Genomic DNA, 19,000 nt, shown 5'->3' with positions numbered 1-19,000 from the left:
TATGGCGTTAGCAACTTCATCTATAGTTATAGGCTCATCCAAACTGCTTTTTTGATTCTGAGACAACTCAGGTAAGGTTATTTTTGAGAAGAAGGATTCAGCCTCTGTAGGATTAAATTCATTGTTTGTCTTGTATAAAGTTGCGAGATGTGAGTGAAATTTATGGACTATTTTAACTGGATAACAAGTGTAAACATTTTTTGATAATTTCAAACGTATTGGTTTGAAAGATTTGTTAGTTGAATTTAATGCCCGAGCCAAATATGTGCCTGGTTTGTTTGTATTCATGTAGAAATTGTGTTTGGAGCGTTTGAGGGATTTATCAACTGACTCAGTGAGAAATAGATCGTATTCCAATCTAGATTTTTCCAGATGAGATTTTGTACTCTGAGATGGATTATCTTGAAATGATATGTAGGCTGCATTAAAATTGAGTTCTAGTTTTTTTGCTAGATTTTTGCGTTCCCGTTTAAATAGTGCCATTTGTCTTTGTATTGTACCACGCAAGACAGGCTTATGAGCTTCCCACAGTGTTATTGGGGAGATGTCTGTTGTATTATTAATTGATATGTATTCCTTTAAAGCTTGTTCAATGGCCATCTGATGTAGTGGGTGTTTGAGCATTATGTCCGGTAAGTACCACGTTGGGTCATGCGCTTTTGGTATGGCTGAGGCTATAGTAGTGTATACTGCATTATGGTCAGACCACGGAATCGGAATTATATCTGATGCAATAATTTCTGGTATCATTCCTATTGTTAGAAAAATATCATCTACTGGTGAAGGTTTGATGAGGGTGCGAGAAATAAGTGAATTTCTTTTTCATTGGGTTACTTTCTCTCCATGAATCTACCAGATTGTATTTGGAAAGAAGTTGAGAAAAAGGTAATCTAGAGGTTATTTTGGATGGTGTAAAAGGTGATTTATCTAGAAATGGGAGGAGGACCTGGTTCGAATCCCCACACATTATCACTGTTCCTATTTTGTGTGTATTAATCACTTGTAATATATGTGAGAGGAATGGTGTAGGTTGTTTGTTAGGAGCGTAGTAGGAAATCACCGTGATTGCTGTATCCATTATATAACCCATGAGTATCAGGTATCTACCTTCTGGGTCTTTAATTTCTGATGATAAGGTGAATGGTGTGGATCGGTGAAATGCAATTAGAGTTCCCCTTTGCTTGGTACAGGCAGAAGCCGTGTAAATTTGTTGATAAAAAGGAGAAATATATTTTGGAGTAGAATCTTTGGTGAAGTGTGTTTCTTGGAGGCATACTATGTGAGCCTTCTTGTTATGGAAAGTACGGAAGGCTTTGGTCCTTTTTTGAGGGACATTTATTCCCTGAACATTCAGGGAAAGTATATTCAGTGGTGCCATGGCAATAGATCAAATAGTTTTGACTTACTTTTTGTTATGCAGAGCTGACTGCGCAGATCAACCTGTGTGGCCTGAAGAGATGAATAGATAGAAAAGAAACCAGTGAATTCTGGAGTAAAGAGTAAACAAAAAACATATGAGATTAGATGATACATTGTATAAATTATTTTTTGCAAGTAATCACAATTTACCCGTGAAAGAGAATAAATATCTCTCTCAGGGGAATAAGTGCCTTCGTCACACTCCCACATAATATGGTTGGGAGAATGAGGAGGGCTAACGGGGGTACACGGATCTTCCGCTTACAGGAGAGAAGTGCTATGTCAAAAGACATCAAAATGATGTTTCATTAATTGGAGTGCAGAATATAGTTTTTGTTGAAATTATTTATTCCAGGGTGGTTGTATATGGTTAGTCTTGCCCTAGGCTAAATAATTCAGTTAGAAAGGTACTGTTAATAACTTTGGTATTGATGAAGATAGTTTGAATTATTTTGGGATTTTAACCCTTTTAGAGTAAACAATTACATATTTTATTCATATGTAACTGTTTAGATATGTTAACTAATAAAATTGAGGTTGTATTGCTTCAGATTAGAATAAACAAAAACATAATTCTAGGAACTAGTTAGGTAATAATATATTTGTTTTAAGAAAAGAAAGAAAAAGCTTCCATTACTTCTGGATTATTGAACATATTTGTCCTAAAAAGTAATAAATCTATTGTTATTACCTGATAATATATAACTGAACAAGAATTTCCTTATTTCACTTATATATTCTAAGGCTATATGAATCAGAAGTAATAAGAAATATAACTGGAATGTAACATGATCCCACACAGTGTGTGACTATCAGAATGCAGTTACATTCAGTTATAAATATAGGTTTTTTATAGAGAATAGGGATGAGCCGAACACCCCCCTGTTCGGTTCGCACCAGAACATGCGAACAGGAAAAAAATTCGTTCGAACACGCGAACACCGTTAAAGTCTATGGGACACGAACATGAATAATCAAAAGTGCTAATTTTAAAGGCTAATATGCAAGTTATTGTCAATAAAAGTGTTTGGGGACCTGGGTCCTGCCCCAGGGGACATGGATCAATGCAAAAAAAAGTTTTAAAAACGGCCGTTTTTTCAGGAGCAGTGATTTTAATAATGCTTAAAGTCAAACAATAAAAGTGTAATATCCCTTTAAATTTCATACCTGGGGGGTGTCTATAGTATGCCTGTAAAGGGGCGCATGTTTCCCGTGTTTAGAACAGTCTGACAGCAAAATGACATTTTGAAGGAAAAAACTCATTTAAAACTACCGCGGCTATTGCATTGCCGACAATACACATAGAAGTTCATTGATAAAAACGGCATGGGAATTCCCCACAGGGCAACCCCGAACCAAAATTAAAAAAAAAAAATGATGTGGGAGTCCCCCTAAATTCCATACAAGGCCCTTCAGGTCTGGTATGGATATTAAGGGGAACCCCAGCCAAAATGTAAAAAAAAAATTGACGTGGGGTTCCCCCTAAATTCCATACCAGACCCTTCAGGTCTGGTATGGATTTTAAGGGGAACCCCGCGCCAAAAAAAAAAAAAAGAAACGGCGTGGGGTCCCCCTAAAAATCCATACCAGACCCTTATCCGAGCACGCAACCTGGCAGGCCGCAGGAAAAGAGGGGGGGACGAGAGTGCGGCCCCCCCCCCCTCCTGAACCGTACCAGGCCACATGCCCTCAACATTGGGAGGGTGCTTTGGGGTAGCCCCCCAAAGCACCTTGTCCCCATGTTGATGAAGACAAGGGCCTCATCCCCACAACCGTGGCCGGTGGTTGTGGGGGTCTGCGGGCGGGGGGCTTATCGGAATCTGGAAGCCCCCTTTACCAAGGGGACCCCCAGATCCCGGCCCCCCCCCTGTGTGAAATGGTAAGGGGTTACTTACCCCTACCATTTCACTAAAAAACTGTCAAAAATGTTAAAAATGACAAGAGACAGTTTTTGACAATTCCTTTATTTAAATGCTTCTTCTTTCTTCCTTCATCTTCTTCTTCTTCTGGTTCTTCTGGCTCTTCTGGTTCTTCCTCCGGCGTTCTCGTCCAGCATCTCCTCCGCGGCGTCTTCTATCTTCTTCTCCTCGGGCCGCTCCGCACCCATGGCATGAGGGGGGAGGCTCCCGCTCTTCTCTTCATCTTCTTCTTCATCTTCATCTTCTTCTTCATCTTCTTCTTCTTCTTCTTCTTCTCTTCTTCATCTCTTCTTCCTTCTTCATTTCTTCTGCGGGCCGCTCCGCATCCATGCATGGAGGGAGGCTCCCGCTGTGTGACGGCGTCTCTTCGTCTGACGGTTCTTAAATAACGGGGGGCGGGGCCACCCGGTGACCCCGCCCCCCTCTGACGCACGGGACATGACGGGACTTCCCTGTGGCATTCCCCGTGACGTCACAGGGAAGTCCCGTCAATTCACCGTGCGTCAGAGGGGGGCGGGGTCACCGGATGGCCCCGCCCCCCGTTATTTAAGAACCGTCAGACGAAGAGACGCCGTCACACAGCGGGAGCCTCCCTCCATGCATGGATGCGGAGCGGCCCGCAGAAGAAATGAAGAAGGAAGAAGAGATGAAGAAGAGAAGAAGAAGAAGAAGAAGAAGAAGAAGATGAAGAAGAAGATGAAGATGAAGAAGAAGATGAAGAGAAGAGCGGGAGCCTCCCCCCTCATGCCATGGGTGCGGAGCGGCCCGAGGAGAAGAAGATAGAAGACGCCGCGGAGGAGATGCTGGACGAGAACGCCGGAGGAAGAACCAGAAGAGCCAGAAGAACCAGAAGAAGAAGAAGATGAAGGAAGAAAGAAGAAGCATTTAAATAAAGGAATTGTCAAAAACTGTCTCTTGTCATTTTTAACATTTTTGACAGTTTTTTAGTGAAATGGTAGGGGTAAGTAACCCCTTACCATTTCACACAGGGGGGGGGCCGGGATCTGGGGGTCCCCTTGGTAAAGGGGGCTTCCAGATTCCGATAAGCCCCCCGCCCGCAGACCCCCACAACCACCGGCCACGGTTGTGGGGATGAGGCCCTTGTCTTCATCAACATGGGGACAAGGTGCTTTGGGGGGCTACCCCAAAGCACCCTCCCAATGTTGAGGGCATGTGGCCTGGTACGGTTCAGGAGGGGGGGGGGGCCGCACTCTCGTCCCCCCCTCTTTTCCTGCGGCCTGCCAGGTTGCGTGCTCGGATAAGGGTCTGGTATGGATTTTTAGGGGGACCCCACGCTGTTTTTTTTTTTTTTTTTTGGCGCGGGGTTCCCCTTAAAATCCATACCAGACCTGAAGGGTCTGGTATGGAATTTAGGGGGAACCCCACGTCAATTTTTTTTTAAAATTTTGGCTGGGGTTCCCCTTAATATCCATACCAGACCCGAAGGGCCTTGTATGGAATTTAGGGGGACCCCCACATCATTTTTTTTTTTTTATTTTGGTTCGGGGTTGCCCTGTGGGGAATTCCCATGCCGTTTTTATCAATGAACTTCTATGTGTATTGTCGGCAATGCAATAGCCGCGGGTAGTTTTAAATGAGTTTTTTCCTTCCAAATGTCATTTTGCTGTCAGACTGTTCTAAACACAGGAAACATGCGCCCCTTTACAGGCATACTATAGACACCCCCCAGGTACGAAATTTAAAGGGATATTACACTTTTATTGTTTGACTTTAAGCATTAATAAAATCACTGCTCCTGAAAAAACGTCCGTTTTTAAAACTTTTTTTTGCATTGATCCATGTCCCCTGGGGCAGGACCCGGGTCCCCAAACACTTTTTATGACAATAACTTGCATATAAGCCTTTAAAATTAGCACTTTTGATTTCTCCCATAGACTTTTAAAGGGTGTTCCGCGGCATTCGAATTTGCCGCGAACACCCCAAATTGTTCGCTGTTCGGCGAACTTGCGAACAGCCAATGTTCGAGTAGAACATGAGTTCGACTCGAACTCGAAGCTCATCCCTAATAGAGAACTATCTCTTAGTATAATATATGAAGAGATATCAGGAATTAGGATGTCAGTCCATTGAATCTTCTTGGTCCATGGATGATGTGGCATAACGGCCTCTTTTGTGAGAATGATGATTCCCATTTTGTTCTGAAATTTTCTGGGTGCTGCCTGAAGGTGAAGATGACGCTATTCTTCTGCGTGTGGGAGTGTTGCTGCTTGTGGGTTCTGTCAGATTTAATTTTAAAAGGGTTTGTTGTAGTTCATCTGCCGATCTGCTTCTGTAAATTGTACCTTGGTAGTTAAATCTGACTGAAAAGGGGAAGCCCCATTGATACATAATGTTGTGGCGTTGCAGTTCCATTAGTTGGGGTTTCATGGATCATCTTTTAGTAATAGTAAGTTGGGATAGGTCAGCAAAAATTTGATAATTGTGTCCTTGAAAATTAAGTTCCTTTTTTTCTCTTGCAGCAATTAGTATTTGTTCTTTCGTTCTGTAATAATGAAATTTTGTGATTATATCACGTGGGGGTCCATCTTTCTTTTTGGCTGTGAGGGCTCTGTGTACTCTGTCCAGTTCTAAACGTTCAATAGGGATATCTGGCTTTAGTTCTTGTAATAGAGCAGTAATAGTAGATTGCAGGTCTGTCACAGTTTCAGGTATTCCCCTTATGCGCAAGTTTGAGCGTCTGGCTCTATTTTCGTAATCTTCGAGCTTAGTTTGAAGTATTAAATTCTCTTTTTTTAATTGTTCCAATTCTGTTATATTTTCTTGGGTTGTAATTTCAATTTCATCCATTTTTATTTCTAAAGCTGCGGTGCGGTTTCCCAGCTCTCTTATTTCTTTGGTTAGGCTTTTTGTTATTTGGTCTGAGGTTTGTTTTAAAGCCTTATGAAGCATCTTTTCAAATTGTAATAATATTACTGGGGATACTGAGGAGGCTTGTGGAGAAGTTTGTGAGAGGATTTGTTCTGTATCTGACTCAAATGGAGAGTCTTGCTGTGACATTTTCTGTCTGTGAGAGCGTCCTGATGCTGTATCTTGTGAGGTGACTGGAGCTGCTTCAGCTGCAGTGAGTGCCTGTGAGCTCTTTGTGAGGTGATTTTTATTTCTGCCACGGTTTCCTCCCAGTACCATATTTCCTGCCCAAACTTTCACAGTTTGTTCCCTGGGGCAAAAAGGTTCAAATGGATACCTTTTGAGCCTGCAGGCTCCGCTTTGTCCTTCTCTTCTCTCCTCAGCGGTGTGGAGCTCTAACAATGCATGTCTGCTCCGCTAGGCTCCGCCTCCTGCCCTCGTGAACAGCAATTTTCAAGTCTTGCCACAGATTCTCAATTCGATTTAGGTCTGGACTTTGACTGGGCCATTCTAACACATGAATATGCTTTGATCTAAACTATTCCATTGTAGCTCTGGCTGTACATTTGGGGTCGTTGTCCTTCTGGAAGGTGAACCTCTGCCCCAGTCTCAAGTTTTTTGCAGACTCTAACAGGTTTTCTTCTAAGATTGCCCTGTATTGGGCTCCATCCATCTTCCCATCAACTCTGCTTCCCTGACCCTGCTGAAGAAAAGCATCCCCACAACATGATGCTGCCACCACCATGTTTCACAGTGGGGATGGTGTGTTCAGGGTGATGTGCAGTGTTACTTTTCTGCCACACATAGCGTTTTGCTTTTAGGCAAAAATGTTCCATTTTGGTCTCATATGACCAGAGCACCTTCTTCTACATGTTTGCTGTGTCTCCCACATGGCTTCTCGCAAACTGCAAACTTGACTTCTTATGACTCTCTTTCAACAATGGCTTTCTTCTTGCCACTCTGCCATAAAGGCCAGATTTGTGGAGTGCACGACTAATAGTTGTCCTGTGGACAGATTCTCCCATCTGAGGTGTGAATCTCTGCAGCTCCTCCAGAGTTACCATGGACCTCTTGGCTGCTTCTCTGATTAATGCTCTCTTCGCCCGGCCTGTCAGTTTAGGTGGACGGCCATGTCTTGGTAGGTTTGCAGTTGTGCCATACTCTTTCCATTTTTGGATGATGGATTGAACAGTGCTCCGTGAGATGTTCAAAGCTTGGGATATTTATTTTATCACCTAACCCTGCTTTCAACTTCTCCACAACTTTATCCCTGACCTGTCTGGCGTGTTCCTTGGCCTTCATGATGCTGTTTGTTCACTAAGGTTCTCTAACGAACCCCTGAGGGCTTCACAGAACATCTGCGTTTATACTGAGATTAAATTACACACAGGTGGATTCTGTTTACTAATTAGGTGACTTCTAAAGGCAATTGGCTCCACTAGATTTTAGTTAGGGGTATCAGAGTAAAGGGGGCTGAATACAAATGTATGCCACACTTTTCACATATTTATTTGTAAAATAACTTGGAGAACGATTCATTATTTTCCTTCCACTTCACAATTATGTGCCACTTTGTGTTGGTCTATCACATAAAATTCCAATAAAACACATTTACGTTTTTGGTTGTAACATGACAAAATGTGGAAACGGGTATGAATACTTTTTCAAGGCACAGTACAATACAGTTTACAATACAGTTTAATGCAGTAGCAATATGCTTAAAAAGCAAAGCACCTGTATGTGTTGAGGGACATAGATTTTCAGTGCTGGGGAGTTCCTTGCATGCAGCAGGTACTCTTTATGTTGCTTTACTCTTTAGACTTTAGTTTCCAGCACTCGTCTTTCTAAGCCTTAAATCAACCATCTATGGGCAGGCTGGTTGCACTGAAGTTGATTCATTGACCGACTTCAGTACAACCAGCCTGTTGGAATTTTTTGCATGCGACTACTGTCGGTGGCTATAGACACCAGATATTATCATTGTGTTCTGCCGGCAGGGAAGGCTCTTTGCTGGCAGAACACAATAGCACTGTGGAAGTGTTTTTGCCACCAAAAAAAACAATCTGACAATACAATCTCTGTACAATCAACTTCAGATTTACCAAAACCATATAATATGAGGACCTACCTAACTGATCCATTTAATCTGTAGGTCCTTACCCATGGACCCTTTCACACCGAGGCGCTTCTAAACTGCCAGTAAAACACTGAGTGCGTTTGAAGAGCTTTTCAGATGCTTTTGAAGAGCTTTCCATTCATTTCAATGGAGAGGGTCGTTTTTTCACCGCCCTGCCAGCGCACTGCCCCAGTGTGAAAGCATTCATTGATTTGAATGGAAATAGTCTTTCGTGAGCTTTTCAGGCGCTTTTGTTAGCGTGAAAGTGCCTGAAAAGCTCCTCAGTGTGAAAGGGTTCTAAAGAAGATTGTACAATCAGATTATAACATGCTTGGTGAGCCTTAAACTGGCCATACTCTATACAATCTAATTATACAATCTCTATACTATCTCTTTTATATTTACCAAAATTATGTAATAGGAGGACAAACCCAAACAACCCATTCAACTTGTATCAAATCCGGCAGGCCCATACCAATACATACTTGATGATAGATTTAAAGCAGATTGTACAATCAGATTGTATAGTGTATGGTCAGTAAATGAACCAAATTAAACTGAGATGACATAATAAGCTTAATAAGACTAAACACAAACACATATATGAAGGGAAGATTTTAGTAAACACAAGGCCTAAGGTTATAAATATATAAGTGAATTGCATTTATATGATATCTGTGTAGAGAAAGAATACAGAGTGAGGGAGGCCTTTCCTTGTGACCGGTGTCTTGCCGAGAAAGTTCCCCCGGCGGATAAGGACCCCCCTGTACTGCGCATGCACTGCGCTTGCGCAGTACGAACGACTACGGAGCCGCCGATAATAGACGAAGATGAACAAATGATAGTGAGCTGTATATGGCGCCTGCGCACTCCATTCTACACTATGTCCACATTAAAGCCCCACCATCCAAGTGGACATAGAGGTAGAATAATAATATGCCGAGCGCAGCGAGACCGTGCCCGAAGCTTTGGGAGCGTAGCGAACACGCGAGGGGCCTCTTACAAATTTTTTTAAATTAAAATATTCTTGGCACGCAGGCGCCGTGTACAGCTGACTCAGGTGTTCAGCTTCGGCTCTTTTCGGCGGCTCCCTTGTTGTTCCTACTGTGCAATCGCTGCGCCTGCGCAGTACAGGGGGGTCCTTATCCACCGAGGGGAACTTTCTCGGCAGAACACCGGCAGCACACATGGCAATGTCATAATCTGACGTGTAGTGCTGTAGTATCAGGAAAGCCAGAGACATGCTGGGACTTGTAGTTCCACAAGCTGCTCGTGTGTGTGTGATTTGTATTCACCTCCTCCTCTGTGATCGGCTTCTCTTGAATTCATTCAGCACTTCCCATCCACACCGGCTCTTCTGTTTACATTGTACACCATGCTGTTACCATAGCAACAGAAAGCTTCCACAACAACTGTCATGGCAACCTAGGCAGGGCTCTAGCATCGCTATGCATTGTGGGAGGAAGGACAGCTTTTTCCTCTCTTGTAAAATGAGAACTTCTTTAGAATCTTCTCTCTGACACCGACCTTCTCCACATGTCCTTTACTATAGTGCTGAGATCCCAATTAAAATAGTTTCCCCTTTCCACTCCCCATTGTTCCCGGTTTACTTAAAAAAACAATGGTTTTTATTGAACACTTCACCTTACTTTCTGGCGCTCCCTTTTGGGGTGTAATGAATACGTGTGATGCCAGAAACCTGTTTGCGGCTCAGCCTCCTGTTTTTACCACTTTCCCAGCTGCAGTTGTAAACTAAGGCCCATTCTCATTTGGTGTTTTGGGAACTCGGGCAGAATTGCTGCGATTCTGCCCGCAATCTCAAATCGTAGTACAATCGCAAAACCATAGCTAACAACTGTCCCTGATTTTCAAGGGACTGTCCCTGATTTGGAGCAAAGTCCCTCTGTCCCTCTTCTCCCTCATTTTGGTCTGATCTATAAAGCTCTTTATAAAAAGCCCTTTTTATCTTTCAAAAAGTGTTTCCCAGTGCTAAATCTTTCATCCATTATACCCAATATAAAGGAATAGTAGTGGTAAAAAAAGCACATGGATTTAATTAACTTTTTTTGGTTAATTCTCCTTTAAGGGGGTGTGGCAGGGGGCGTGTCCTATGCCTACATACATTTGCTAGTAGGTGTCCCTCATTCCCATCTCAAAATGTTGGGACCTATGAGTAAGCACTTATTATAGTGTGAAACGCGTCAGCATTTTTCTGTATCGCTTTGCTGTGGTTTGTACTATGTCATCCCAAGTTTTCAATAAAAGGCATAAGAAACTTTCTTCGGAGTGCGGCTGTCCAGAGTTTTTCCGCTCATCTTCATTTTTTTCAAAATGTTGGGAGGTATGGTAAAATGTAGGTTTAGGTGCCATTTATTTGGTGTTTTTGCCACGATTGTCCCATGATTTATCACTCTGCAAATCGCATTACGTGAAGTTTGTCACCCAGAAGAAGCTCCTGCTCCTTTTTGAGCGACAAGCTTCATGTGATGTGATTTGCCACAATTGCAAGGCGATAAATTCGACAATTACCGCAAAACCACACTGCGTTTTAGGTGCCTGAACCTGCGATTTGCAATTGTAGTGCAAATTGAGATTGCGGGGTAGAATCGCAGCAATTCTGGCTAAGATCCAAAAACGCCAAATGTGAATAGAGCCTAATGGCACGTACACATGGTCCGAAAATCGGACAACAGGTCTTTTTTTTTTTTTTGCATGCTAGTCGCATATCGAACATGGAGAGGTTACTAAATTTCCAAAAATTCTCGTACGACAGAATAAAAATTTGGAAGTGATGTTATGTGTTGTGTGTTTCTATTGTATTTTCTGATGACAACTGTACTGATTAACCACTTGCTTACTGGGCACTTACACCCCCTTCCTGCCCAGACCAATTTTCAGCTTTCAGCGCTCTCACACTTTTATGACAATTGCGCGGTCATGCTACACTGTACCCAAATTCAATTTTAGATTTTTTTTCCCCACAAACAGAGCTTTCTTTTGGTGGTATGTAATCACTACTGGGTTATTACTTTTTGCTATAAAAACGAAAAAGGACAGAACATTTTGAAAAAAAAAAAAAAACTGTTTCATAGTTTGTTATAAAATTTTGAAAGCAGGTAGTTTTTCTCCTTCATTGATGTGCACTGATGAGGCGGCATTGATAAGGCGGCACTGGTGGGCACTGAAAGGTGGCACTGGTAGGTGACACTGATAGGCAGCACATTGTCCCTTACATCAGATGCCCTTATCACAGTGCCCCTTACATCAGGTGTCCTTATCATAGTGCCCCCTTACACCAGGTGTTCCATCACAGCGCCCCCTTACATCAGGTGTCCTTATCACAGTGCCCCCTTACATTAGGCGTCCTTATTACAGTGCCCCTTACATTAGGTGTCCCTATCACAGTGCCCCCTTACATCGGGTGTCCTTATCACAGTGCCCCCTTACATCAGGTGTCCTTATCACAGTGCCCCCTTACATCAGGTGTCCCTATCACAGTACCCCCTTTACATCGGGTGTCCTTATCACAGTGCTCCCTTACATCAGGCGTCCTTATCACAGTGCCCCCTTACATCAGGTGTCCTTATCACAGTGCCCCCTTACATCAGGTGTCCTTATCACAGTGCCCCTTACATCAGGTGTCCTTATCACAGTGCCCCCTTACATTAGGCGTCCTTATTACAGTGCCCCTTACATTAGGTGTCCCTATCACAGTGCCCCCTTACATCGGGTGTCCTTATCACAGTGCCCCCTTACATCAGGTGTCCTTATCACAGTGCCCCCTTACATAAGGTGTCCCTATCACAGTACCCCCTTTACATCGGGTGTCCTTATCACAGTGCTCCCTTACATCAGGCGTCCTTATCACAGTGCCCCCTTACATCAGGTGTCCTTATCACAGTGCCCCTTACATCAGGTGTCCTTATCATAGTGCCCCCTTACACCAGGTGTTCCATCACAGCGCCCCCTTACATCAGGTGTCCTTATCACAGTGCCCCCTTACATTAGGTGTCCTTATTACAGTGCCCCTTACATTAGGTGTCCCTATCACAGTGCCCCCTTACATCGGGTGTCCTTATCACAGTGCCCCCTTACATCAGGTGTCCTTATCACAGTGCCCCCTTACATCAGGTGTCCCTATCACAGTACCCCCTTTACATTGGGTGTCCTTATCACAGTGCTCCCTTACATCAGGCGTCCTTATCACAGTGCCCCCTTACATCAGGTGTCCTTATCACAGTGCCCCTTACATCAGGTGTCCTTATCATAGTGCCCCCTTACATCAGGTGTCCCTATCACAGTACCCCCTTTACATCGGGTGTCCTTATCACAGTGCTCCCTTACATCAGGTGTCCCTATCACAGTACCCCCTTTACATCGGGTGTCCTTATCATAGTGCCCCCTTACATCAGGTGTCCCTATCACAGTACCCCCTTTACATCGGGTGTCTTTATCACAGTGCTCCCTTACATCAGGTGTCCCTATCACAGTACCCCCTTTACATCAGGTGACCTTATCATAGTGCCCCCTTACATCAGGTGTCCTTATCACAGTGCCCCCTTACATCAGGTGTCCTTATCACAGTGCCCCCTTACATCAGGTGTCCTTATCACATTGCCCCTTACATCAGGTGTCCTTATCACAATGCTCCCTTACATCAGGTGTCTCTATCACAGTACCCCCTTTACATCGGGTGTCCTTATCACAGTGCTCCCTTACATCAGGTGTCCCTATCACAGTACCCCCTTTACATCAGGTGACCTTATCATAGTGCCCCCTTACATCAGGTGACCTTATCACAGTGCCCCCTTACATCAGGTGTCCTTATCACAGTGCCCCTTACACCAGGTGTCCTTTGCTCAGTGCCCCCTTACATCAGGTGTCCTTATCACATTGCCCCCTTACACCAGGTGTCCTTATCACATTGCCCCCTTACATTAGGTGTCCTTATCACAGTGCCCCCTTACATCAGGTGTCCTTTGCTCAGTGCCCCCTTACCTTTTAGCCACAGGTAGGGAGATGTGGAGCAGGTTGCAGGTCTGGATGGAGAAAGTTCTACTATCTATCCTCCTGTGAAGCTGGGGCAAGGCACACACATGACATCATTGGTTATAGGATGTCACAGCACCTAGAAACCAATGGCTGCAGAGAAGAGACTCTGGTTCCAGATAGGGTTCTCACTCAGTCTGGGTTCAGACCATTTAGTGATGTCTGCTGTACAGGATTTGTGTTGCACCCAGTGCGCTCCTTCCCTCCCCGTCATTTCTGGACAATGGAAGATATCCAATAATAGGACTAAACGGATCTTAGCCTTTCAACAATGCAGCCAAAAGGCTTGAATGTGGAGCTGGGCTTGAATTGTTTCTTAGCAAATGATTAATTGGGAGAATTTTGACCTGGTGTGGGATTGGTGCAACATTTGATTTTGTTATTAGGGCTGATTTACTGCGGCAATTTACTTTATGCATATGTGTTTGTGATATCGTTTGGGAGGGCAAATTTTATGTTTTTAGAAATATATTTTATTAATATTTATTTTATTTGATGTATTTTTGGTCCAATATTTGTATGGTTGTTTGTATAAACTTTGTAGGTGGAGTTTACCAAGCACTTATTTGTACATTTCTGGAATCATTAATATAGTGACATCTAGTGGTCAAAATAGAGAAGGCAGAGGCTTTGTTGTATACTCTAGATAGGATAAGAGGGTGCAGACTAGGGGTTTTATGGAGCATAAGTAGATAGGACAACGTGAGTGTGTACCTCACTCCTGATGAAGTCATTTGCTGGCACAATGTGTTGAGTGGGCAGAGACTCGCTAAGGTCATTATGCAACCCAAAAGTCCGATTGCCACAGAATTTAGGAGGTGAGCAGGTTAACTGAGCACAATACATTGTGCTGGTGTAACACTTTACAATGCGAGTGTCATTTTAAATGCGTTTACTGAATAAATATGAAAAGTTCTGTTTTGCCTTAATTTTTGCCATTTTAAATGAAAGCCCTAACGGAGATGTGGCGGAGTGAGATACCTAATAACTTGACCTAAGGGAAAAGCTGCGGAGTTGTGTTACTATGCTGTGGACATTAGTAAAAGGGGTCAACACCTTTTGGAGAGTTTTTTTCTGAATATCTAGTGCACTTTATTTTTTGCATTTTACACTAAGGATGTAGTTGAGCTGAATGTACTGTATATGTGTATGTTTGTGCGATCAGATCCAATTAAAGCACTACTTCTATCTTCTACTGGACCGGCTGCAGTACACACGGGCCAAATGTCAGGCAGCTTCTATTGAACCGGCCGATGTCACCTGACATTAGGCCCGCGTGTACTAGGCTTTACAGACTAGGGTCATTAGAGGTTAGAATCACAATTAGAGTCTAGGGTCACTATTAGAGACTAGGATCATTTGAGTGTAGGGTCATCAGAGACTAGGGTTATTACAAATGTTCATGCTTGATAGGTATTCTCAGGTGCTGCTTGTATGAAGCAGGCTTCAAACAGCACTAAATGTAACCCCTCAAAGTGGACCTGACCAAGCCCAAGATACACTATATTGTCAAAAGTATTGGGACAAATGCCTTTACACGCACATGAACTTTAATGGCATCCCTGTCTTAGTTCAAAGAGTTCAATATTGAGTTGGCCCACCCTTCACAGCTATAACAGCTTCAACTCTTCTGGGAAGACTGTCCACAAGGTTTAGGTGTGTTCATGGGAATGTTTGACCATTCTTTCACTAGTGTATTTGTGAGGTCAGGCCTGGCTCGCAGTCTCCGCTCTAATTCATCCCAAAGGTGTTCTGTTGGGTTGAGGTCAGGACTCTGTGCAAGCCAGTCAAGTTCCTTCACCCCAAACTTGCTCATCCATGTCTTTATGGACCTTGCTCTGTACACTGGTGCACAGTCATGTTGGAACAGAAAGAGGCCATCCCCAAACTGTTCCCACAAAGTTGGGAGCATGAAATTGTCATGAAATTGTCCATAATGTCTTGGTATGCTGACACCTTAAGAGTTCCCTTCACTGGAACTAAGGGGTCAAGGCTAACCCCTGACCCCCCCCCCCTCCCCCACACACACCATAACCCTCCTCCACCAAATGATTTCATATATAGAGCCCCACTCTTCCTTATGCAAACCACACCAGTGGTTACTCAATTGTGGGGTTTGGTTTGAAGGATAGGTTAATATCATTTGGGCAGAAATTGAGATTCATGGGCAGGCTGGACATAGGATTCAAGGGGCTCCCCAGAAATCGACTTGAAGACTAACATAGGTACTTACAGGCATCACAAGGTGCCTGCACTTCAGGACTGTCCCTAGCCCCCCCCCCCCCCACATGCACACACATTTTCCATCCCTGTACTGTTTCCCAATATTCATTGTCACGTATGGTGAGGTGAGAACCTTGTCTAATGCTAGCCATGGAGGTTTCTTGTTATTGGAGATGAGATTGTCTCCTTGTCTTTGCATGGGGTTTGGCAACTCCAAAAATTCTCAGTAGATATAACAGAAACACACGAATACACAATTATTATGGAATTTAAGTAGTGCTTTCATTTGAGGGTGGAGTGCTTTGTGTGATACAGAACACTCAATACCATTTTCTATACATGTCCCATGACGGATTGACATTTTTCTCTGCAACTTTTTTGATGATCTTTATTTTCAAGTGTTCCATTTGTTCTAGTTTCTTCGTTATCATGGAGAGGGACAACAATTCTAAAATATAATTACTACATAAAAATATACATAAATATTTTCTGATGCCTAAAACAAAAATAGAAAATAATCAAGAACTACATATTTTTAATATAAAATATTTTTTAAAGTAACAATTCATAATAATATTACTGCATAATAAACTAAATGACTAGCCCTTATCTAGCATGGTCATGGTATAGTGGGTTACAGGCTGTCCTGAATACAGGGTACAAAATCTAATGGAGGACGCATAGAAAAACTGGTGCAGAAAGGTACTGCAACCACTAGTAACCAATCAAAGTCCTTGTGTTATTTTAGTTTTTTTTTTTAATATATAAAATGGATCACGGTCTGTGTTATGTTATACCTCCCCTATCTGCTACCAATGTGCAGAAGGAGAATGGTTCACACATTCTTTCATTAACAGCCATTGGAAATCGATCACGTCATCCTTCATCAATTGACATATTGACCATTCAGACGTTTCTCAGATTGTTCAAATAACCAGAGATAATTAGTCTATGTAGGGGAGGTGGAATGATGAACTCCAAATTTTGATCTGTAGAAGACATTGCAAGAATACTGAGAATTCTTGTGACCAAACTTGGATATTTTAATTCCATATAATCCGGTGAAGGTTCCACTCACTAAAGCACTGAAATGCAGTCATCCAGTGGATTGACCATAAAACATATGGAGAATTCTCTTTGGCAGATGATATTGGAAACAAATTTTCAAGATCTAAGCTCAGCCAGTCACAGCCATGCCAGGACCTGTGGGGGGGTAGCCTTACCGGGGTCCCGGAAAGCTGGAAAGAAAAGCCAGGAGCTCAAATCTTGACCTACTCTACCAAAAGTGGAAATAACAGCTTCTTGCCAAGAGCAAGTCTGATAACAATGGTGTTTTGTCTGCTATTTTGTAGCTACATACAGTTAGTGCACTATACAAATCTTTAATATTAAGGTGTCTTGGGAGACAGTGGAAGCGGACAGGACCTGCAGCCTATCAGAATAGAAATATGGAAGCTGGCAATGCTAACTTAGGTTTAAAGGGGCGAACTCGGGGGCCGTCATTCTCATGCTTACTTTCTAATTGCCCACTGACCCAAAACAAGCAGACAACTCCTGACCATCAGGCCTCTTCCAGTCACTGATGTTCTAAGCAATGGAGCAAAGATGAGAATGGAAGCCCAGAGCGTGTTCATTCACAAGCTAGCAATGGCAGCTTCCACGTTTTAAAGTTGGAAGGTATCTCCCAACTAGTATCTCCCAACCAGTATGGAAATGTCATGGAACACCCTGGAAGGCACTTCATTCAGTGGCAAGGAAAATCAGCAACTCTCAAGTGGAAGAAGGGGAATGAAAAGGAGTATGACCAATGGAGCTAGACTGGTTACCAGAGGTTACAGGTTATAAGGCCAGTAATCTACATTAATGTTCCCACAATCCATCAATCTGCTACAAAACAAGATTACTAATTCAAGACAAAGCAGCATTTTGTTGCATTCTCTACTTGAAGGAGTTCCTGGTTGACTACTACATAAGCTTGCTAACAGTCCCCCGAAAAACGTTGATTGGAAACGATGGTTCTTTATCAAAAAATATAAAATACATCATTTTCTGATACAGAAGAACTGATTCATCTGGTATCCAGCATAGATAGGTCGCAATGTAATACTAGGAGGCAGTGTCGTAGCGAGTGTTTGTCCCCAGATGTCACATCTTCTGAGACTGGCTCTTACACATGGTCAGGATCTGTTTTAGCACTTTCTGTACGTCTTCATCCATTTGGCCCTGAGAGAAAACAGGAGAAGCATTGTAAAGCAAATCTGAAATCATGAGTGATAAATAATTTATTCATGCACCACTCTACCTGCTCTTAGGTTCTGCCCCCCACTGCTAAGCCTCGCTCCTTAAAATCATGGTGTTAGAGCATATCCAAGTGGATGGCAGTGATGTCATCCCACCACAACTAGAAGACCAAGTTCATTATAGCAAGTGAGCAGGTGGTGAGGGATTGTGGATCCTTGTAGACCCTTGCTTGGGAGGTGAAGTAGGACAAGATGCTGTTACTTTGACCTAAATGGAAACTTGACAGCATCTCCATAACCCCACAACACGCCTTATCTCATGATAGATAAGGCTCTACATTTACTCCCCTAAGCAGGTATTTTTTGTAAATAGGTCCAAAGACATAACAAAGCATTCCCCCAATCCAGAATACACCATCCATTAAGGGTTACAATCTCATGCCTGTGTTGGTAAGCAGGTACACCCATCTTGTGTCTGGAGATGTCTGTCCCAGAAGTGGTCTTCATGAAAGAATTACGGCCAAAAAGCCATATCTCTGATGTGGAAACAAGGCTAAAAGGGATTCAACTATGCATGAAAACATAGGAACTGGGGTGCAGAAAAATGGCAGCAGGTGCCCTGGACTAATGAGTCAAAATGTGAAATATTTGGCTGTAGCAGGAGGCAGTTTGTTTGTGAAGGGCTGGGGAGCGGTACAATAATGAGTGTCTGCAAGCATGGGAAAGGTTCCTTGTAAGTTTGGAACTTCATTTCTGCAAATGGAATTGGAAATTTGGTCAGGATCATTGGTATCCTCAGTGCTTAGAAATAAGGGCAGATATTTATCCGTCATGCCAAACCATCAGGGAGGAGTGTGATTGGTCACAAATTTATTTTGTAGAAGGACAACAACCCCAAACATACAGCCAATGTCATTAAGAACTATCTTCAGCGTAAAGAACAACAGTCTGTCTGAGATTACATGAAGGGAGAGAAGCATCTTCGAGAATCATTTGAGGTACCCTACATCCACAGAAGATCTGTGGTTAATTCTCCAAGATGTTTGGAACCACCTACCTGCTGAGTTCCTTCAAAAACTGTGTGCAAGTGTACCTAGAAGAGTTGATGCGGTTTTGAAGGCAAATGGTAGTCAAATATAATATTGATTTGATTAGGATTTCTCCTC

The 19,000-nt window shown here is 43.0% G+C and overlaps 2 protein-coding genes across 7 annotated transcripts in view; both read right to left on the bottom strand.

Annotated features, from left to right (window-relative positions):
* The window catches only part of TTC23L (tetratricopeptide repeat domain 23 like), a 38,732-nt gene extending 28,984 nt beyond the window's left edge, over window positions 1–9,748 (bottom strand). The window contains exons 1-2 of one of the 5 annotated variants that reach the window (XM_073620916.1): window positions 9,618–9,733; window positions 1,407–1,449 (exon numbers count right to left, since the gene is read on the bottom strand). The gene's annotated coding sequence lies outside the window, so the exon portion shown is untranslated. Of the gene's footprint in view, window positions 1–1,406; window positions 1,488–9,617 lie in introns of all 5 variants that reach the window. The other 4 variants (XM_073620938.1, XM_073620927.1, XM_073620905.1 and 1 more) reach the window with 4 other exon arrangements.
* A 6,585-nt stretch (window positions 9,749–16,333) lies between these two features.
* RAI14 (retinoic acid induced 14) overlaps window positions 16,334–19,000 on the bottom strand; it is a 277,999-nt gene continuing 275,332 nt past the window's right edge. For both annotated transcript variants that reach the window (XM_073620881.1, XM_073620891.1), the window contains one exon: window positions 16,334–17,817. In XM_073620881.1, coding sequence (XP_073476982.1) covers window positions 17,740–17,817 — 78 coding nt within the window. In that variant the 3' untranslated portion in view covers window positions 16,334–17,739. The remainder of the gene's footprint in view (window positions 17,818–19,000) is intronic.

Source organism: Aquarana catesbeiana, linkage group LG01 (genome assembly GCF_042186555.1).
Source record: "Aquarana catesbeiana isolate 2022-GZ linkage group LG01, ASM4218655v1, whole genome shotgun sequence".
Taxonomy (NCBI): domain Eukaryota; kingdom Metazoa; phylum Chordata; class Amphibia; order Anura; family Ranidae; genus Aquarana; species Aquarana catesbeiana.
Note: the sequence above shows the minus strand (reverse complement) of the source record. Positions and strands in the feature narration are given on the sequence as shown.